A 20240-nucleotide genomic window follows, 5' to 3' on the forward strand; every position below is an offset into this window, starting at 1 on the left:
GAACTAATGCCGCTTCTGGGATTTTGGAGAGTCTCTGAGCAATGATGACTTTCTCAAGAATTTTTCTCAGAGGTTAGATGTCATTTAGAGAGAGAGAAGTGCTCACAATGAATAGAACTTCTTTAAGCAACGTTATTGTGATGAGAACCAATGGATGGCTGGTTTGCTGAAGAAATTGTCAGTTTAAGTTTTGTCTAACAGAAAGAGAAAGTGTTGAGCACCAAATGCAATGATCTTAGCTTTGTCAAGAATTTAAAAAAGGGATATTTGAGATCGTGCAACACTTTAAGTCTTCAGAAAAAGCCACTCTCCAACATTCCCTCACTCCTGGACAAAACGCCCCAGTCCCAAACTGAAGGGGGCATTTCATCCCTTTCTGGAGGGGTGATCTTGGGTTCTGAGGGGTAAATTTGTATCCTAACGCTCAGCTGTGAACCATCCTAGTGAGAGTTGAAAAGCCAACAGATTCATCTGCAAAAAGCAGAGAAAGGATCCTAAAGCTACCAAGCCACAAAGGCGGCGCGTAGAAATTATATCCAGAAAGGTTATAAAGAGAATCTTGTCAAAGGGCAGCCGTGGTGGAATCCAGCCCTCAATGGAAACAAAATGTGACTTTCAAAGCACTGTGACACTAAGGGTCAAGGCCTGATCATAAAGCTGCTTCTAAAGCGGCTGTGTTCCAAGAGAAGTCAGTTCAGTAATGGAAAGACTTAACCATTGAAAGTGTATATGCACGATTGGACATGTGCATGTTTCCCAGCAGTGTTTATCAGTCAAACCTGACAAACACACACTCGACATTCCCATAAAATGGACTTCATATTCTCTATCATGATCTCACATAAAATTTCTCTGTGTATAAAGTGGACAAAAAAAAGAAAGACTAAGCTATGTCTCTCATGTGACTGTTTAAAGAACATTCAGTTTCCATGAAAATAAATGTACTTTCTTTTAGTCAGTTTCCATCCTCTCCATAATATTTCAGCCAATCAGAGAGCAGCAGGAGACCCGTGAGAACTCTGCCGCCACCTCTGGTCTGATAAGCAGCTGACGGCTGAGCTGGACAATCAGAAAGAACTCTGATTGGCTGAGAGCCACCAGAGGACAGGAATAAAAGAGCAGCTCTTTACGACAGCGCTTCATCATCAGCATCGCCACCATGGCCTTCCTCTGGATCGTGTCCTGCCTCGCCTTCGTCAGCGCCGCCTACGGTGAGAGTCAGTCGTTGTCAGACTTGAACCTGGACTCTGACTGTGAAGAGATTCTGTTGTTGTATCACACAGGCTGACAGCTGAAAACAGCACGGTGCTCCTTTCATGTGTCTTACTCTACCTGTCCTTTCCTCAGGCTGTGGCGTTCCCGCCATCTCTCCCCAGGTGACCGGCTATGCCCGCATTGTCAATGGCGAGGAGGCTGTGCCTCACTCCTGGCCCTGGCAGGTGTCTCTTCAGGTGAGTCAACTGACAGTAACACATGCTGCCCTTCCTTTTCCTCTGGGTCTGACTTCTGTCTGGTGCTCTCACAGCAATCCAACGGCTTCCACTTCTGTGGAGGATCTCTGATCAATGAGAACTGGGTGGTGACCGCCGCTCACTGTAACGTCAGGTCAGCTCAACACAACATGCCACAAAACCACTGGTGGCTGTCAGCCGCGAGCCAGTTTGGTTATGCTAAACATGTGGTTGTGAAAAACAGCCCACAGAATTGGCTCCATGTGAACAAAAGTTCGGTGATGCTGTCAAAACACAAGAGTGAAGCTTCTTCACACCAATAGCTGATTTTTTTCTTTTCTTCTGTGCTGGATCTCTTGTTGATGCTCTGCTTCCTCTTTTCTGTTAGGACCTACCACAATGTGATTGCTGGAGAACACAATAAGGGCTATGGCTCCAACGAGGATGTCCAGATTCTGAAGCCTGCCAGGGTGAGATACAAAAATGATCAAATCTTTTCATTTTCTTGAGTCGTATTCTCCATTTCGAGATCACGGGGAGGATGCTTGACCCTATTCCAGCCGCATATGGGCGAGGGCAGGGTACACCCCAGAATAACTCACCAGCTCAGTACAATAATAATCCAATCTTTTTTAATAATTACACCTCCACACCCTCCCTGCTCCTCTCCAGGTGTTCACTCATCCCAGGTGGAATGCCTACACCATCAACAACGACATCGCCCTCATCAAGCTGTCCACCCCCGCTCGCCTGGGCACCAACGTGTCTCCCGTCTGCCTGGCTGAGGCCACCGATGTCTTTGCCGCTGGAATGACCTGTGTCACCTCTGGCTGGGGTCTGACCCGCTACAATGGTGAGACTAGATCCACTGAGGTCATGCTCTCAGTTGGACCGCCTGTACATTCACAACAGAGGTTCAACAGGAACTGCTGTGACTGTTTGCTGTGACTGTTTCCCTCAGCTCCCAGTACTCCCAACAACCTGCAGCAGGCTGCTCTGCCTCTGCTGTCCAACGAGCAGTGCAAGAAACACTGGGGCAGCAACATCTCAGATGTGATGATCTGTGCTGGAGGAGCTGGAGCCACCTCCTGTATGGTGAGGACCCACCCACCTGTCTCACGTGTCAGATGCGTCTCTGTCAATGTTGTTTTATACTGTTAAAATCACAATATTTAATCACTGCTTTGTGATCTCTCAGGGGGATTCTGGTGGCCCTCTGGTCTGTGAGAAGGATGGTGCCTGGACTCTGGTTGGTATCGTCTCCTGGGGAAGCAGCCGTTGCTCCACCACCACTCCTGCCGTCTATGCCCGTGTCACCATGCTCCGTGGATGGGTTGACCAGATCCTCGCCGCCAACTAAACCCTCACAGGCAGCCCGCTAAAGCCTTAACCTGTTGGTCCTGAGTCCTGAACCTGCCAGGCCCAGTACGACTGTCAGAAGTTGAAAATGATCAATAATAAAAACCATTAACAACAGCTCCATGTGCTTTCAATTTTTGGCCTTGCAGTCGAATCTACGAATGATTCCAGTAATCAGCTCTTTCTCATCATTACTATAAAGACAGTAGGAATGATTAAAAATCCCTGTCAGGGGAGATGAGGCTGGGAAGAAGAACAGAAAGAGGAGCAGAACAGACACATATATAATTGATGATGTTGCCGATAGACACTGGAGTTATGGCTACTCTTATCCTCAAAGCCTGAGCCCAGAGCATATCAGGCTGAGCTTAGTATTTATTCAAAACAAGCTCATTTGCGGGCTTCTTTTCTACACAACTGATTTATAACACAGGATGTGAAATATTTCAGAGTTGAGCAACCTGGCTCCTGGCTTATTTAGCTGAAGTCCACAGATGTCAGCATTGCTGGAAATTTAAAAGACCTCAATAAAATGCAGAGAGGACACTATATGCAGCTGTGAGACACTTATTGATTACTAGTAATTGGTGGTGGATGGCAGCTGGGGGAGCAATCTGCAGAAAATGCTAATCCCAGGTGGAGGCAGGGCCACAACAAACCTCTTGAACCCTGAAACTCTCCAGAACCACCAGGAAGCAGGGATCAAGCATTAGAATGGTTGGAGGGCAGGAGGGGAGTCAAGATGGCTCAGAGTCAGGTACTCTTTCTCCCATCTGGAACCACCTCAACACATAAACACCTGAGGTAGGGACCAGAGAAGGTCGATGGCTGTGGAACACAGGGTTTCCAGGACTCGACAGGCAACGGTCCAGACACTGGCTGAACAAAGTCTCATTGGGACATGAAGATAGTAATGTAGCTAACCTTAACTATGTAGCTAGTTAAGCGGCCGGCTTCAAGTGGTACAAACCAAACAAATGTGTTCCCGACAGGTGTTTATAACACCATTAACAATTAAATGAGTATAGATTTATAAGAGTGTTCTATGTCTTCTGACCAGCGGATGACATTGTTTCCCCACAGAGTAGAAGATTTGATGATTAGATCTCAGAAGAGAGTTTGTGGACACTTGGTTTCTTGGAAAAAATGTAAAAGAAGAAAAAAAGTTTTCTGTATACATCTGATTATTTTGTTTTACTAAAAGAATGTTCAAATAAATATGTAGCACCACGTTGATGTCTCATCAGTCTGTGGAACGTTACATAATCATCTCTCTGGTGGACTTAAACGATCTTCTCAGCTCTTTGACTGCTTCAACCAGCAACTCACATGTGTGAAACAGACTCAGACCTGCCCTCATATATGTCAGATAAGTCCTGCTAACACACACAGTATCTGTCAGAGGTTTCTGCTTAGAACTATGGGGTACCTCAAGCTTCTGATCTGAGTCATTTTGAGCACCTTTAAAACTTGGTCTGAGCAAATGTTGACATATTTAATTGGAGAATTATGAAAAGTTGCAGAGTCTGAAGACTTCAGGTGTGTCTGAAGAAAAAGTGAAGCAGATGTAATGAATGAAATTCACAAAAGATAAAAACCATGATTTCTTTTTCTGCAAAGAATCAGCAGTTGTATGTGAATCTGATTTAACACACGTGTTCCATCAGAACTGCTGAATGTGCACGTTATCACTGTGTCAACAGATGTGATCCGTTGACACAGCAGCTCCCGTGTGTGTTTTCACTTATAGAAAACCGACTCCGCCCTCAACATGATGTACAGTTACAGCAAATGAACAAAAAAATAAATTGTAAGATTTCAAAAACAAACTCTTATGTCACATCTGAGTTATTTACAAAAAAAACATGTTTCCTGTTATACCACAATAAACTCAATAAATCTCTATCAACACACTCAGCAAATACTCCTTGATACTTTTAATCTAAAAGATACATTTCCTGTAGTAATCATTACCAGGACCCAGGACAATGAGGAGCCAGAACCTCTCCAATGACAACAGGACCAGTTTACTGAACCATGAAAAGTCAGAGTCTCCATCCTGGAACCATCAAGGAGGTCTGAGAGGACAGGAACCATGTTTTATCTCTCTGACTAGATCTATGTTTAGAAATGGAAATCAAAGAGAATTCTTTCATGCAGTTTGTTCTCTGGAATCTGTTGATGATGTTTCACTAACACAAATATTTCTGATGTCTATGCTAAATATTTCATCAAGCTTTGTCTCATGTATGACTGTTTAAAGAACATTCAGTTTACATGAAAATAAATGTCCTTTCTTTTAGTCAGTTTCCATCCTCTCCATAATATTTCAGCCAATCAGAGAGCAGCAGGAGACCCGTGAGAACACTGCCGCCACCTCTGGTCTGATAAGCAGCTGACGGCTGAGCTGGACAATCAGATAGAACTCTGATTGGCTGAGAGCCACCAGAGGACAGGAATAAAAGAGCAGCTCTTTACGACAGCGCTTCATCATCAGCATCGCCACCATGGCCTTCCTCTGGATCGTGTCCTGCCTCGCCTTCGTCAGCGCCGCCTACGGTGAGAGTCAGTCGTTGTCAGACTTGAACCTGGACTTTGACTGTGAAGAGATTCTGTTGTTGTATCACACAGGCTGACAGCTGAAAACAGCACGGTGCTCCTTTCATGTGTCTTACTCTACCTGTCCTTTCCTCAGGCTGTGGCGTTCCCGCCATCCCTCCCCAGGTGAGCGGCTATGCCCGCATTGTCAATGGCGAGGAGGCTGTCCCTCACTCCTGGCCCTGGCAGGTGTCTCTTCAGGTGAGTCAACTGACAGTAACACATGCTGCCTTCCTTTTCCTCTGGGTCTGACTTCTGTCTGGTGCTCTCACAGCAATCCAACGGCTTCCACTTCTGTGGAGGATCTCTGATCAATGAGAACTGGGTGGTGACCGCCGCTCACTGTAACGTCAGGTCAGCTCAACACAACATGCCACAAAACCACTGGTGGCTGTCAGCCGCGAGCCAGTTTGGTTATGCTAAACATGTGGTTGTGAAAAACAGCCCACAGAATTGGCTCCATGTGAACAAAAGTTCGGTGATGCTGTCAAAACACAAGAGTGAAGCTTTTTCACACCAATAGCTGATTTTTTTTCTTTTCTTCTGTGCTGGATCTCTTGTTGATGTTCTGCTTCCTCTTTTCTGTTAGGACCTACCACAATGTGATTGCTGGAGAACACAATAAGGGCTATGGCTCCAACGAGGATGTCCAGATTCTGAAGCCTGCCAGGGTGAGATACAAAAATGATCAAATCTTTTCATTTTCTTGAGTCGTATTCTCCATTTCGAGATCACGGGGAGGATGCTTGACCCTATTCCAGCCGCATATGGGCGAGGGCAGGGTACACCCCAGAATAACTCACCAGCTCAGTACAATAATAATCCAATCTTTTTTAATAATTACACCTCCACACCCTCCCTGCTCCTCTCCAGGTGTTCACTCATCCCCAGTGGAATCCCTACACCATCAACAACGACATCGCCCTCATCAAGCTGTCCACCCCCGCTCGCCTGGGCACCAACGTGTCTCCCGTCTGCCTGGCTGAGGCCACCGATGTCTTTGCCGCTGGAATGACCTGCGTCACCTCTGGCTGGGGTCTGACCCGCTACAATGGTGAGACTAGATCCACTGAGGTCATGCTCTCAGTTGGACCGCCTGTACATTCACAATAGAGGTTCAACAGGAACTGCTGTGACTGTTTGCTGTGACTGTTTCCCTCAGCTCCCAGTACTCCCCAACACCTGCAGCAGGCTGCTCTGCCTCTGCTGTCCAACGAGCAGTGCAAGAAACACTGGGGCAGCAACATCTCAGATGTGATGATCTGTGCTGGAGGAGCTGGAGCCACCTCCTGTATGGTGAGGACCCACCCACCTGTCTCACGTGTCAGATGCGTCTCTGTCAATGTTGTTTTATACTGTTAAAATCACAATATTTAATCGCTGCTTTGTGATCTCTCAGGGGGATTCTGGTGGCCCTCTGGTCTGTGAGAAGGATGGTGCCTGGACTCTGGTTGGTATCGTCTCCTGGGGAAGCAGCCGTTGCTCCACCACCACTCCTGCCGTCTATGCCCGTGTCACCATGCTCCGTGGATGGGTTGACCAGATCCTCGCCGCCAACTAAACCCTCACAGGCAGCCCGCTAAAGCCTTAACCTGTTGGTCCTGAGTCCTGAACCTACCAGGCCCAGTACGACTGTCAGAGGTTGAAAATGATCAATAATAAAAACCATTAACAACAACTCCATGTCCTTTCAATTTTTGGCCTTGCAGTCGAATCTACGAATGATTCCAGTAATCAGCTCTTTCTCATCATTACTATAAAGACAGTAGGAATGATTAAAAATCCCTGTCAGGGGAGATGAGGCTGGGAAGAAGAACAGAAAGAGGAGCAGAACAGACACATATATAATTGATGATGTTGCCGATAGACACTGGAGTTATGGCTACTCTTATCCTCAAAGCCTGAGCCCAGAGCATATCAGGCTGAGCTTAGTATTTATTCAAAACAAGCTCATTTGCGGGCTTCTTTTCTACACAACTGATTTATAACACAGGATGTGACATATTTGAGAGTTGAACAACCTGGCTCCTGGCTTATTTAGCTGAAGTCCACAGATGTCAGCATTGCCGGAAATTTAAAAGACCTCAATAAAATGCAGAGAGGACACTATATGCAGATGTGAGACACTTATTGATTACTAGTAATTTGTGGTGGATGGCAGCTGGGGGAGCAATCTGCAGAAAATGCTAATCCCAGGTGGAGGCAGGGCCACAACAAACCTCTTGAACCCTGAAACTCTCCAGAACCACCAGGAAGCAGGGATCAAGCATTAGAATGGTTGGAGGGCAGGAGGGGAGTCAAGATGGCTCAGAGTCAGGTACTCTTTCTCCCATCTGGAACCACCTCAACACATAAACACCTGAGGTAGGGACCAGAGAAGGTCGATGGCTGTGGAACACAGGGTTCCCAGGACTTGACAAGCAACGGTCCAGGCACTGGCTGAACAAAGTCTCATTGGGACATGAAGATAGTGATGTAGCTAACCTTAACTATGTAGCTAGTTAGGCGGCCGGCTTCAAGTGGTACAAACCAAACAAATGTGTTCCCGACAGGTGTTTACAACACCATTAACAATTAAATGAGTATAGATTTATAAGAGTGTTCTATGTCTTCTGACCAGTGGATGACATTGTTTCCCCACAGAGTAGAAGATTTGATGATTAGATCTCAGAAAGAGAGTTTGTGGACACTTGGTTTCTTGGAAAAAATGTAAAAGAAGAAAAAAAGTTTTCTCTGTGTATACATCTGATTATTTTGTTTTACTAAAAGAATGTTCAAATAAATATGTAGCACCACGTTGATGTCTCATCAGTCTGTGGAACGTTACATAATCATCTCTCTGGTGGACTTAAACGATCTTCTCAGCTCTTTGACTGCTTCAACCAGCAACTCACATGTGTGAAACAGACTCAGACCTGCCCTCATTTATGTCAGATAAGTCCTGCTAACACATACGGTATCTGTCAGAGGTTTCTGCTTAGAACTATGGGGTACCTCAAGCTTCTGATCTGAGTCCTTTTGAGCACCTTTAAAACTTGGTCTGAGCAAATGTTGACATATTTAATTGGAGAATTATGAAAAGTTGCAGAGTCTGAAGACTTCAGGTGTGTCTGAAGACAAAGTGAAGCAGATGTAATGAATGAAATTCACAAAAGATAAAAACCATGATTTCTTTTTCTGCAAAGAATCAGCTGTTGTATGTGAATCTGATTTAACACACGTGTTCCATCAGAACTGCTGAATGTGCACGTTATCACTGTGTCAACAGATGTGATCCGTTGACACAGCAGCTCCCGTGTGTGTTTTCACTTCTTATAGAAAACCGACTCCGCCCTCAACATGATGTACAGTTACAGCAAATGAACAAAAAAATAAATTGTAAGATTTCAAAAATGAACTCTTAAGTCACATCTGAGTAATTTAAAATAAACATGTTTCCTGTTATACCACAATAAACTCAATAAGTCTCTATCAACACACTCAGCAAATACTCCTTGATACTTTTAATCTAAAAGATACATTTCCTGTAGTAATCATTACCAGGACCCAGGACAATGAGGAGCCAGAACCTCTCCAATGACAACAGGACCAGTTTACTGAACCATGAAAAGTCAGAGTCTCCATCCTGGAACCATCAAGGAGGTCTGAGAGGACAGGAACCATGTTTTATCTCTCTGACTAGATCTATGTTTAGAAATGGAAATCAAAGAGAATTCTTTCATGCAGTTTGTTCTCTGGAATCTGTTGATGATGTTTCACTAACACAAATATTTCGGATGTCTATGCTAAATATTTCATCAAGCTTTGTCTCATGTATGACTGTTTAAAGAACATTCAGTTTACATGAAAATAAATGTACTTTCTTTTAGTCAGTTTCCATCCTCTCCATAATATTTCAGCCAATCAGAGAGCAGCAGGAGACCCGTGAGAACACTGCCGCCACCTCTGGTCTGATAAGCAGCTGACGGCTGAGCTGGACAATCAGAAAGAACTCTGATTGGCTGAGAGCCACCAGAGGACAGGAATAAAAGAGCAGCTCTTTACTACAGCGCTTCATCATCAGCATCGCCACCATGGCCTTCCTCTGGATCGTGTCCTGCCTCGCCTTCGTCAGCGCCGCCTACGGTGAGAGTCAGTCGTTGTCAGACTTGAACCTGGACTCTGACTGTGAAGAGATTCTGTTGTTGTATCACACAGGCTGACAGCTGAAAACAGCACGGTGCTCCTTTCATGTGTCTTACTCTACCTGTCCTTTCCTCAGGCTGTGGCGTTCCCGCCATCCCTCCCCAGGTGAGCGGCTATGCCCGCATTGTCAATGGCGAGGAGGCTGTCCCTCACTCCTGGCCCTGGCAGGTGTCTCTTCAGGTGAGTCAACTGACAGTAACACATGCTGCCCTTCCTTTTCCTCTGGGTCTGACTTCTGTCTGGTGCTCTCAGGTGCTCTCACAGCAATCCAACGGCTTCCACTTCTGTGGAGGATCTCTGATCAATGAGAACTGGGTGGTGACCGCCGCTCACTGTAACGTCAGGTCAGCTCAACACAACATGCCACAAAACCACTGGTGGCTGTCAGCCGCGAACCAGTTTGGTTATGCTAAACATGTGGTTGTTAAAAACAGCCCACAGAATTGGCTCCATGTGAACAAAAGTTCGGTGATGCTGTCAAAACACAAGAGTGAAGCTTTTTCACACCAATAGCTGATTTTTTTCTTTTCTTCTGTGCTGGATCTCTTGTTGATGCTCTGCTTCCTCTTTTCTGTTAGGACCTACCACAATGTGATTGCTGGAGAACACAATAAGGGCTATGGCTCCAACGAGGATGTCCAGATTCTGAAGCCTGCCAGGGTGAGATACAAAAATGATCAAATCTTTTCATTTTCTTGAGTCGTATTCTCCATTTCGAGATCACGGGGAGGATGCTTGACCCTATTCCAGCCGCATATGGGCGAGGGCAGGGTACACCCCAGAATAACTCAGCAGCTCAGTACAATAAGAATCCAATCTTTTTTAATAATTACACCTCCACACCCTCCCTGCTCCTCTCCAGGTGTTCACTCATCCCCAGTGGAATCCCTACACCATCAACAACGACATCGCCCTCATCAAGCTGTCCACCCCCGCTCGCCTGGGCACCAACGTGTCTCCCGTCTGCCTGGCTGAGGCCACCGATGTCTTTGCCGCTGGAATGACCTGCGTCACCTCTGGCTGGGGTCTGACCCGCTACAATGGTGAGACTAGATCCACTGAGGTCATGCTCTCAGTTGGACCGCCTGTACATTCACAATAGAGGTTCAACAGGAACTGCTGTGACTGTTTGCTGTGACTGTTTCCCTCAGCTCCCAGTACTCCCAACAACCTGCAGCAGGCTGCTCTGCCTCTGCTGTCCAACGAGCAGTGCAAGAAACACTGGGGCAGCAACATCTCAGATGTGATGATCTGTGCTGGAGGAGCTGGAGCCACCTCCTGTATGGTGAGGACCCACCCACCTGTCTCACGTGTCAGATGCGTCTCTGTCAATGTTGTTTTATACTGTTAAAATCACAACATTTAATCACTGCTTTGTGATCTCTCAGGGGGATTCTGGTGGCCCTCTGGTCTGTGAGAAGGATGGTGCCTGGACTCTGGTTGGTATCGTCTCCTGGGGAAGCAGCCGTTGCTCCACCACCACTCCTGCCGTCTATGCCCGTGTCACCATGCTCCGTGGATGGGTTGACCAGATCCTCGCCGCCAACTAAACCCTCACAGGCAGCCCGCTAAAGCCTTAACCTGTTGGTCCTGAGTCCTGAACCTGCCAGGCCCAGTACGACTGTCAGAAGTTGAAAATGATCAATAATAAAAACCATTAACAACAACTCCATGTCCTTTCAATTTTTGGTCTTTCAGTAAAATCAATATATTATTCCAGTAAACAGCTCTTTTCATCGTTAATAACAAAACAGTAGGAATTACTGAAGTAACACTTGAAAACAATGATCTATTATTGTTAAATTCTCAATAATTTTGCAAGAAAATCTCTTTACATCAAGATTAGCTAGATTCCTGAACTCGCCAGGCTCATTACTACTGTCAGAGGTTGAAAATGATCAATAATAAAAACGATTAACAATAACTCAATGTCCTTTCAATTTGTGATTTTACAGTCGAAACTGGGGAACATTTCCATCCTAACAAGTAGGAATGAATACAAATATGTTCCGTTTTGTCTAGTTTGGATGGGGTTGTCAACCCCTTTTCTCAAATGTTGGTTTTGGGTTCGGTTGTCAAATATCCTTTGTGTTTTGATTTAATCATGTTCATAAACATGATTCAATAAAATGAGTGTTTGCATCCTTCTGCATCTTTGGGCCTCTCTGAGCCACATAATAGAAGATGAGAGGTTATAACTATAAACGTGGTCATCAACCTGCGTATATGTGCCCCGCAATGAACTGGCACCTAATCATGGACATTCAGTGTGATGAAGACAAAAGTCTTGGTTGAATTGTTCACACAGTTTGCAAACCCATCTCAGTGCAAGCTGTAACTCTGATTTAATGTGACTATCTGATGGAGCCGATAGGACAATATCACCTTTTATAATTATGGGTAACTTTGGAATACTCAAACTCTGAAAATTGATGTAAACTAGTAAATAACGGGAATGATAACCTGCTTTGAGGCTCTCCTCAATCCCTCAATGCATTCCATTTTGGATTCAGGGTTACATGCTCTCAGCTTAGGGGAAGAGGGAGCACTTTGTGGACATCAGGTCTGTGCCTGTGGAGTGGCAAAATGGGGTGATAGGTCTCATCTTCAAGAAGGGAGACCAGAGGTTGTGTTCAAACAACAGAGGGATCACACTTCTCACCTTTCCTGGGAAGGTCTGTGCTTGGGTACAATAGAGGAGAGTGCAACTGTGACTTGAACCTCAGACATCAGAGCAATGTGATGGTTGTCCTGGTTGTGCAACAGTGGGCAAGTTGGGCAGTTAGGTTAACCATTATACATGCATTTTGTAGATATAAGGCTTATTGCATGACCAAGAAGCACCCTGTGGAAGCCAATCCAGGGATATGGGGTGGAACTCAGAGTCCGGATATTTTATTCCAGCTAATCTTAAAGATGTAAAGACATTTTCTTGCAAAATTATTGAGAATTTAACAATATCAAATCATTGTTTTCAAGTGTTACTTAATTCCTAAAGAGCTGTTTACTTGAATAATGTATTGAGTTTACTGAAAGACCACAAATTGAAAGGACATGGAGTTGTTGTTAATGGTTTTTATTATTGATCATTTTCAACTTCTGACAGTCGTACTGGGCCTGGCAGGTTCAGGACTCAGGACCAACAGGTTAAGGCTTTAGCGGGCTGCCTGTGAGGGTTTAGTTGGCGGCGAGGATCTGGTCAACCCATCCACGGAGCATGGTGACACGGGCATAGACGGCAGGAGTGGTGGTGGAGCAACGGCTGCTTCCCCAGGAGACGATACCAACCAGAGTCCAGGCACCATCCTTCTCACAGACCAGAGGGCCACCAGAATCCCCCTGAGAGATCACAAAGCAGTGATTAAATATTGTGATTTTAACAGTATAAAACAACATTGACAGAGAAGCATCTGACACGTGAGACAGGTGGGTGGGTCCTCACCATACAGGAGGTGGCTCCAGCTCCTCCAGCACAGATCATCACATCTGAGATGTTGCTGCCCCAGTGTTTCTTGCACTGCTCGTTGGACAGCAGAGGCAGAGCAGCCTGCTGCAGGTTGTTGGGAGTACTGGGAGCTGAGGGAAACAGTCACAGCAAACAGTCACAGCAGTTCCTGTTGAATCTCTGTTGTGAATGTACAGGCGGTCCAACTGAGAGCATGACCTCAGTGGATCTAGTCTCACCATTGTAGCGGGTCAGACCCCAGCCAGAGGTGACACACGTCATTCCAGCGGCAAAGACATCGGTGGCCTCAGCCAGGCAGACGGGAGACACGTTGGTGCCCAGGCGAGCGGGGGTGGACAGCTTGATGAGGGCGATGTCGTTGTTGATGGTGTAGGGATTCCACTGGGGATGAGTGAACACCTGGAGAGGAGCAGGGAGGGTGTGGAGGTGTAATTATTAAAAAAGATTGGATTATTATTGTACTGAGCTGGTGAGTTATTCTGGGGTGTACCCTGCCCTCGCCCATATGCGGCTGGAATAGGGTCAAGCATCCTCCCCGTGATCTCGAAATGGAGAATACGACTCAAGAAAATGAAAAGATTTGATCATTTTTGTATCTCACCCTGGCAGGCTTCAGAATCTGGACATCCTCGTTGGAGCCATAGCCCTTATTGTGTTCTCCAGCAATCACATTGTGGTAGGTCCTAACAGAAAAGAGGAAGCAGAACATCAACAAGAGATCCAGCACAGAAGAAAAGAAAAAAATCAGCTATTGGTGTGAAAAAGCTTCACTCTTGTGTTTTGACAGCATCACCGAACTTTTGTTCACATGGAGCCAATTCTGTGGGCTGTTTTTCACAACCACATGTTTAGCATAACCAAACTGGCTCGCGGCTGACAGCCACCAGTGGTTTTGTGGCATGTTGTGTTGAGCTGACCTGACGTTACAGTGAGCGGCGGTCACCACCCAGTTCTCATTGATCAGAGATCCTCCACAGAAGTGGAAGCCGTTGGATTGCTGTGAGAGCACCAGACAGAAGTCAGACCCAGAGGAAAAGGAAGGGCAGCATGTGTTACTGTCAGTTGACTCACCTGAAGAGACACCTGCCAGGGCCAGGAGTGAGGGACAGCCTCCTCGCCATTGACAATGCGGGCATAGCCGCTCACCTGGGGAGGGATGGCGGGAACGCCACAGCCTGAGGAAAGGACAGGTAGAGTAAGACACATGAAAGGAGCACCGTGCTGTTTTCAGCTGTCAGCCTGTGTGATACAACAACAGAATCTCTTCACAGTCAGAGTCCAGGTTCAAGTCTGACAACGACTGACTCTCACCGTAGGCGGCGCTGACGAAGGCGAGGCAGGACACGATCCAGAGGAAGGCCATGGTGGCGATGCTGATGATGAAGCGCTGTAGTAAAGAGCTGCTCTTTTATTCCTGTCCTCTGGTGGCTCTCAGCCAATCAGAGTTCTATCTGATTGTCCAGCTCAGCCGTCAGCTGCTTATCAGACCAGAGGTGGCGGCAGAGTTCTCACGGGTCTCCTGCTGCTCTCTGATTGGCTGAAATATTATGGAGAGGATGGAAACTGACTAAAAGAAAGGACATTTATTTTCATGTAAACTGAATGTTCTTTAAACAGTCATACATGAGACAAAGCTTGATGAAATATTTAGCATAGACATCAGAAATATTTGTGTTAGTGAAACATCATCAACAGATTCCAGAGAGCAAACTGCATGAAAGAATTCTCTTTGATTTCCATTTCTAAACATAGATCTAGTCAGAGAGATAAAACATGGTTCCTGTCCTCTCAGACCTCCTTGATGGTTCCAGGATGGAGACTCTGACTTTTAATGGTTCAGTAAACTGGTCCTGTTGTCATTGGAGAGGTTCTGGCTCCTCATTGTCCTGGTAATGATTACTACAGGAAATGTATCTTTTAGATTAAAATGATCAAGGAGTATTTGCTGAGTGTGTTGATAGAGATTTATTGAGTTTATTGTGGTATAACAGGAAACATGTTTTTTTAATAACTCAGATGTGACAAAAGAGTTCATTTTTGAAATCTTACAATTTATTTTTTTGTTCATTTGCTGTAACTGTACATCATGTTGAGGGCGGAGTCGGTTTTCTATAAGAAGTGAAAACACACACGGGAGCTGCTGTGTCAACGGATCACATCTGTTGACACAGTGATAACGTGCACATTCAGCAGTTCTGATGGAACATGTGTGTTAAATCAGATTCACATACAACAGCTGATTCTTTGCAGAAAAAATAAATTATGGTTTAATGTTGTGTAAATTTCAGTATTTTACTTTATTTTATTTTATTTCTTTCAGACACACCTGAAAAGTGGCAGACCCCTTTTCCCCATTCTCCAATTAAATATGTCAACACTTGTTCAGACCAGGTTATAAAGATGCACAAAATAACTCAGATTAGGAGCCTGTGGTACCCCATAGTTCTACGCAGAAACATCTGACGCGTATGCGTTAGCAGGATATATCTGACAGATATGAGGTTGGCCAATCTGAAGATCACCTAGAGAAACCCACCCACCCACTGAGTGTGCACAGCAGTGATCCTGCTGAACTAAACAGTCTGTTTCACACATGGTGGACTACATGTGAGTGGCTGGCTGAAGGTCTGAAAGGTCTGAGAAGATCATCTGATTCAGAAGAAAGATGGTTGTGATAGAGGAGATAAAGAAGCCAAGGAGAGTGAACCTGGAGCTTAGTTCAAAAGCATTCCACCTTCCAGTGTTTAGGTCTAAAATACCTCATATCTTCCTTTAAATGTCTTTATTTTTAGCCCTTTGTGTCATCTCAACCACTAAAAGTCTCATTTTTACACAGTTTCTGGCAGTCACGCTCACATATTACACCAGCTGTCACAGCAGTGAAGATTGCTCAAGGACACTTCACCAATAGGCCCAGTATCCAACCAGCAACCGCCTGAGTGAACGGCTGATGTACAACCACCCCAACCAGATGGAAGAGTTAGTGATGGCAGTTGGATTCTTGTGCTATAAAAGTACTTAGGTTCTCTTACTTTAGGGGGTTACTACTCTCCTTTGCTTTCCTTATATGTTATTTCCATTATACTCACTTAATCTTTGGTAAAAACTTATTTTTGATCGCATTACCATGTCAGTAAAGTTCCAAATGAGTCCGAGAGACAAATGGAGGAAAATCTCACTTCAACCTGAAATAAATCTGGAGGACAGTAAAACTCCCAGGAAATGATCCTTAATATTTCACTGCCAAAGCGATGAAAAATGGCATGTTTCCTGCTGAACTGCTCACGCCACGACACGAGTGTGTGTCCGCGCTCGTGCGTGCGTGCGTGTGCAGGGGTGCGGGTGCGTCGTGGCAGCGGTTTATTTTGAAATTCCCCACAGGAAAGACGGTGGGATTCCTTTGAAAACTTTGATGCCGGTCATGGAGCCGGTCCTCCAGGCGCCACTTTCCTAACTGCCCGTCTCCTTCGCGGACCTCCAGCATGCTGCTGCCGGGGAACCATTCAGTTCAGTTCATGGAGACCAACTCGCCCCCCACGGAGCACGAACCGCCTGGGATCGAGTCGGTGATCGTCCCTGTCGTATTTGGACTTATATTTGTGGTCGGAGTGATCGGTAACTGTCTAGTGATGGTGGTGATCGGGAAGGTGAGATATGGGAGCAGGGGTAGAGACACTGGGGGACGAAAATCCAGGAGCCCCACCAACCTCTTCATCCTGAACCTGTGCGCCGCGGACCTCCTCTTCCTCTTCTTCTGCGTCCCGCTCCATGCCACCATCTACTCGCTGCCAGAGTGGGTGTTCGGAGCTTTCCTCTGTAAGTTCGCGCACTTTTTCTCCACCGTCAGCATGCTGGTCAGCATCTTCACGCTCGCCTCCATGTCCGTGGACCGCTACATCGCGGTGGTGCGTTCTGGGACGTCTATTCGAAGCCGTAAGAATGCGCTGTTCGGGCTGTGCGTCATCTGGACCTTGTCTCTGCTGTGCTCCGTGCCAGTGGCGCAGCACCAAGTTCTCACCAACCACCCGAGCGCTCCTAACAGCACCTTTTGTTGGGAAGAGTGGTCCGGAGCCTCCAAACACACCTACAAGGTGTCGGTGCTGCTGCTGGGCTTCCTGCTGCCTCTGCTGCTCATCAGCTGCTGCTACATCCGGGTCAGTCCTGCAAAGGTCACCACCAGCAGCCGGAAAACATGCCCACCACCCCATCCACTTTTTGACAAACATTACTGTTTCCTATTTAGGCTGAGGGACAGGGTGGGGTAGAGGGTTAGGATCTATCCCAGCAGTCAGCAGGTGGACACCCGGGCAGGTGATCAGGCCATCACAGAACAACACACCTTTCTCTTGCACAAACAGTGAGGGAGAACTTATACCTGGACGTTCATGGGACGGGCTGGAGCTACCTGCCGTTGGGCGAGAGGCATGGTGCACCCTGGACAAACCTCCGTTCACAGATATTATCATCCCCATTATTTATTTGATGAAGATGAACGGACTGATCTTTGAATGTGTGTATCTGTTTAATGACATTATTTCATTTTCTCCTCCTCCAGGTTTTATTCCATCTTCACAAAAAGATGAAAAACATGTCGAAGAAATCGAAACACTCCAAAACAAAGGTATGCAAGTCCTCCTCCTCCGCCCCTTGATGTTGGCTGTAGTCTGCGGCTCTGGGCTTCTGTCAGGGTTTGATTATGACATGTGTGCATCTGAAGCAGTTCCAGACGTTCCGTGTCACCCTGACGAAGATAAACATTGTAGATATAAATGGCAGGAAGTGGGTGTCATTTGTTGACGTCCAGTATGTTTAACGGTTTTGACGCTGCGCAGACGTCCTGCAGCCGACGAGTTTACAGTTGAGCGTGTGAGGAGCAAAGGCTGCTGGGTAAATATTTACAATAAGACCAGAGAAGAAGCCATCAGACTGAACATTTAATCTGTTGATCAGACAAGGTGAAGGATGAACTTGTCACAGTTTACCTTTGTTTTAAAGATTTTCCCTGAACTTGTGAATTTGAGCCATTTCACGATTATTGTTATTTACGGAACATTCTCCCCACTGGCGTTAGCCAGGCTTGTCGGTCTGAAAATGACAGTTCGAGGACCCCCAGGTGAAACATGTGTCACCATTCCTCGTGCTCCTCAATGGTCGTCAAATCCCTCTGAATTGGTCTCTCATTACCTTGGATCTGTTTATGCTACTGGCCAAAGTTTAGAGGTAACTTCACCGTTGTGTTCACAAATGTATCAATGGCAAGAGGCAAACTTTTGTCCTGTAGCTTATATCTGACAGTTTGAGGAGCAACGACCTCTGAGTTCCTCAGACCAAAGACCAGAGGTGCTCATGCTTTTGCTGCTGCCATGGTGACAACGTTCTAACCCAGAAAGTGTGACCCTGCCCCTCTTTTACTATCCTTTTTTAATCATCATTATTCAGATGGAACTGTCCTGCTGTGGTTCAGAGATGTGCTTTAACAGGAGGGTTTTTAAGGTCTACACAGGTGTATGGAGATTAGTTAAAGTTGAAAATCAGGAATTAATGTAAATATTTCTAACCACGAATGCACAGCAGGGAGCACATCTTACTCTCTGGTGTTTATTTCCCGGCTTTGCAGACTGCTCAGACTGTTCTCCTGCTGGTCGCCGCCTTCACCATCTGCTGGATGCCACATCACATCATCGCCATGTGGGTGGAGTTTGGAAGATTCCCCCTGAATGACGCCTCCTTTGTCTTCCGCATTGTGTCCCATTGCCTGTCGTACGGAAATTCCTGCGTCAACCCGATCCTCTACGCATTCCTGTCCGAGAACTTCCGCCGGGCTCGCCATCAGGTCCTCACCTGCCGCTTCCTGTTCCCGCCTCCACCCAACAACAAAGTGACTCGTTGCCGCATGGAGAACGGCTCCATCACACACTCCACCATCTGATGATGAATGACACAATCGGCAGGTGTCCTCAGGGTGCACAGGTCCACCCCCCCTCCTCCCCCCTCCCCCACCTACCAACAAAAAGGTTACACAGTTCATCGTTGCAAATAAGAACTGGTTATGGAGTTACCTTTGTAAACAAAGGTTACCTTTTACAAAATGAAAAAAATAATTATGCAGAACAACATAAAACTGTTGAAAAAAGAGGTATTTCTAATAGCATTTAAGTGTCTTTTTGTGTGGTTTCACGTGGATAAAAGTTTAAATGTTTCATTTCCACTTTCGGACTGAAACTGTCTGAATCCTTTTTCATTATTTGTGCTGTTAAATCTTTTTCTTTCGACGTTATATGATTAAAATCTACCTGTTCACCAATGAGTCTTTTTGCATTGCAGTCAAGTCTCTGGAAAGTGAATATCATTTGTTATAAATATAAACCTGACTAGTTTAGAAAAACACACTGCTTAAAACACACTTTCTGTTTAGTCTGACTGCAGCGCTGTCAGGATGGAGTCGCTGTCAGGCTTGTGATGTTCTCCTGTGGCCGCTAGATAGAGACAAAGAATTGGCATCGATGACGTCACAACAACCTGACGCGCAGAAGTTAAAAGTGATCGTGACAGTAAATGTCTAAATTCGGTGTATTTTTACAACAGCCTGCATGTGCTGGCAGTGCTGTTCGACAGCACACACACGCACATCTAAAATAAATAACCACAGGGACTCGAAGGGGCTTGACAACAGCCACTTGGTCTTAGTGGGATAAGGACGGTCGCATTTTCTGATTCAACATTAGGGTTAGGGTTGGAGTTAGGGTTAGGGTTGGAGTTAGGGTTAGGGTTAGCATTAGGGTTAGGGTTAGCGTTAGCATTAGGGTTAGGGTTAGTGTTGGAGTTAGGGTTAGGGTTAGCATTAGGGTTAGTGTTGGAGTTATGGTTAGCATTAGGGTTAGAGTTAGGGTTAGGGTTGGAGTTATGGTTAGCATTAGGGTTGGAGTTAGGGTTAGAGTTAGGGTTAGCATTAGGGTTAGGGTGGAGTTAGGGTTAGAGTTAGGGTTAGTGTTGGAGTTATGGTTATGGTTAGGGTTAGGGTTGGAGTTAGGGTTAGCATTAGGGTTAGGGTTAGGGTTAGGTTGGAGTTAGGGTTAGGGTAGCATTAGGGTTAGGGTTAGTGTTGGAGTTATGGTTAGGGTTAGGGTTGGAGTTAGGGTTAGGGTTAGCATTAGGGTAGGGTTAGGGTTAGGGTTAGGTTG

The 20240-nt window shown here is 45.9% G+C and overlaps 5 protein-coding genes and 1 long non-coding RNA gene across 7 annotated transcripts; 4 read left to right on the plus strand and 2 right to left on the minus strand.

The window, feature by feature from the left end:
* Positions 1 to 1057: 1057 nt before the first annotated feature.
* LOC130520267 (chymotrypsin B-like) lies at positions 1058 to 2929 on the plus strand. The gene is made up of 7 exons (XM_057023986.1): positions 1058 to 1211; positions 1348 to 1451; positions 1526 to 1605; positions 1840 to 1921; positions 2124 to 2304; positions 2413 to 2546; positions 2650 to 2929. The coding sequence occupies exons 1-7, from the start codon at positions 1160 to 1162 to the stop codon at positions 2809 to 2811; spliced, it is 795 nt and encodes a 264-aa protein (XP_056879966.1). The 5' UTR covers positions 1058 to 1159; the 3' UTR covers positions 2812 to 2929.
* Positions 2930 to 5213: 2284 nt separating this feature from the next.
* Positions 5214 to 7086, plus strand: LOC130520259 (chymotrypsin B-like). The gene is made up of 7 exons (XM_057023974.1): positions 5214 to 5369; positions 5506 to 5609; positions 5683 to 5762; positions 5998 to 6079; positions 6282 to 6462; positions 6571 to 6704; positions 6808 to 7086. Exons 1-7 carry the CDS (start codon positions 5318 to 5320, stop codon positions 6967 to 6969), a joined length of 795 nt encoding a protein of 264 aa, XP_056879954.1. The 5' UTR covers positions 5214 to 5317; the 3' UTR covers positions 6970 to 7086.
* A 2291-nt stretch (positions 7087 to 9377) lies between these two features.
* On the plus strand, positions 9378 to 11260 carry LOC130520246 (chymotrypsin B-like). Its single transcript, XM_057023966.1, has 7 exons — positions 9378 to 9533; positions 9670 to 9773; positions 9858 to 9937; positions 10172 to 10253; positions 10456 to 10636; positions 10745 to 10878; positions 10982 to 11260. Exons 1-7 carry the CDS (start codon positions 9482 to 9484, stop codon positions 11141 to 11143), a joined length of 795 nt encoding a protein of 264 aa, XP_056879946.1. The 5' UTR covers positions 9378 to 9481; the 3' UTR covers positions 11144 to 11260.
* A 1393-nt stretch (positions 11261 to 12653) lies between these two features.
* LOC130520253 (chymotrypsin B-like) lies at positions 12654 to 14521 on the minus strand. The gene is made up of 7 exons (XM_057023972.1): positions 14371 to 14521; positions 14131 to 14234; positions 13977 to 14056; positions 13661 to 13742; positions 13278 to 13458; positions 13036 to 13169; positions 12654 to 12932 (listed from the first exon to the last, which is right to left on the minus strand). Exons 1-7 carry the CDS (start codon positions 14420 to 14422, stop codon positions 12771 to 12773), a joined length of 795 nt encoding a protein of 264 aa, XP_056879952.1. The 5' UTR covers positions 14423 to 14521; the 3' UTR covers positions 12654 to 12770.
* A 1952-nt stretch (positions 14522 to 16473) lies between these two features.
* Positions 16474 to 19359, plus strand: galr1b (galanin receptor 1b). Its single transcript, XM_057023879.1, has 3 exons — positions 16474 to 17213; positions 17615 to 17680; positions 18677 to 19359. The coding sequence occupies exons 1-3, from the start codon at positions 16542 to 16544 to the stop codon at positions 18986 to 18988; spliced, it is 1050 nt and encodes a 349-aa protein (XP_056879859.1). The 5' UTR covers positions 16474 to 16541; the 3' UTR covers positions 18989 to 19359.
* On the minus strand, positions 17519 to 18990 carry LOC130520498 (uncharacterized). Of its 2 annotated transcripts, none has more exons than XR_008948884.1 (3): positions 18901 to 18990; positions 18648 to 18814; positions 17519 to 17800 (listed from the first exon to the last, which is right to left on the minus strand). It is a non-coding gene; the product is annotated as an uncharacterized LOC130520498 (long non-coding RNA). The 2 variants fall into 2 exon arrangements; XR_008948879.1 differs by having other exon boundaries at positions 18618 to 18814.
* Positions 19360 to 20240: the final 881 nt, after the last annotated feature.

The sequence above is a fragment of the Takifugu flavidus genome, chromosome 2 (assembly GCF_003711565.1).
Source record: "Takifugu flavidus isolate HTHZ2018 chromosome 2, ASM371156v2, whole genome shotgun sequence".
Taxonomy (NCBI): Eukaryota; Metazoa; Chordata; class Actinopteri; order Tetraodontiformes; family Tetraodontidae; genus Takifugu; species Takifugu flavidus.

What these genes read in the sequence shown, in the direction of transcription:
- LOC130520267 (XM_057023986.1), top strand. Translation starts at nt 1,160, where the DNA reads ATGGCCTTCCTCTGGATCGTGTCCTGCCTCGCCTTCGTCAGCGCCGCC. An exon ending in CCTGGCAGGTGTCTCTTCAG is followed by an intron (nt 1,452 to 1,525) that starts GTGAGTCAACTG and finishes GTGCTCTCACAG; the next exon opens with CAATCCAACGGCTTCCACTT. An exon ending in GGGTCTGACCCGCTACAATG is followed by an intron (nt 2,305 to 2,412) that starts GTGAGACTAGAT and finishes TGTTTCCCTCAG; the next exon opens with CTCCCAGTACTCCCAACAAC.
- LOC130520259 (XM_057023974.1), top strand. Translation starts at nt 5,318, where the DNA reads ATGGCCTTCCTCTGGATCGTGTCCTGCCTCGCCTTCGTCAGCGCCGCC. An exon ending in CCTGGCAGGTGTCTCTTCAG is followed by an intron (nt 5,610 to 5,682) that starts GTGAGTCAACTG and finishes GTGCTCTCACAG; the next exon opens with CAATCCAACGGCTTCCACTT. An exon ending in CTGGAGCCACCTCCTGTATG is followed by an intron (nt 6,705 to 6,807) that starts GTGAGGACCCAC and finishes GTGATCTCTCAG; the next exon opens with GGGGATTCTGGTGGCCCTCT.
- LOC130520246 (XM_057023966.1), top strand. Translation starts at nt 9,482, where the DNA reads ATGGCCTTCCTCTGGATCGTGTCCTGCCTCGCCTTCGTCAGCGCCGCC. An exon ending in AGATTCTGAAGCCTGCCAGG is followed by an intron (nt 10,254 to 10,455) that starts GTGAGATACAAA and finishes GCTCCTCTCCAG; the next exon opens with GTGTTCACTCATCCCCAGTG. An exon ending in GGGTCTGACCCGCTACAATG is followed by an intron (nt 10,637 to 10,744) that starts GTGAGACTAGAT and finishes TGTTTCCCTCAG; the next exon opens with CTCCCAGTACTCCCAACAAC.
- LOC130520253 (XM_057023972.1), bottom strand. Translation starts at nt 14,422, where the DNA reads ATGGCCTTCCTCTGGATCGTGTCCTGCCTCGCCTTCGTCAGCGCCGCC. An exon ending in CTTCGTCAGCGCCGCCTACG is followed by an intron (nt 14,235 to 14,370) that starts GTGAGAGTCAGT and finishes TCCTTTCCTCAG; the next exon opens with GCTGTGGCGTTCCCGCCATC. An exon ending in AGATTCTGAAGCCTGCCAGG is followed by an intron (nt 13,459 to 13,660) that starts GTGAGATACAAA and finishes GCTCCTCTCCAG; the next exon opens with GTGTTCACTCATCCCCAGTG.
- galr1b (XM_057023879.1), top strand. Translation starts at nt 16,542, where the DNA reads ATGCTGCTGCCGGGGAACCATTCAGTTCAGTTCATGGAGACCAACTCG. An exon ending in TCAGCTGCTGCTACATCCGG is followed by an intron (nt 17,214 to 17,614) that starts GTCAGTCCTGCA and finishes CTCCTCCTCCAG; the next exon opens with GTTTTATTCCATCTTCACAA. An exon ending in CGAAACACTCCAAAACAAAG is followed by an intron (nt 17,681 to 18,676) that starts GTATGCAAGTCC and finishes CCGGCTTTGCAG; the next exon opens with ACTGCTCAGACTGTTCTCCT.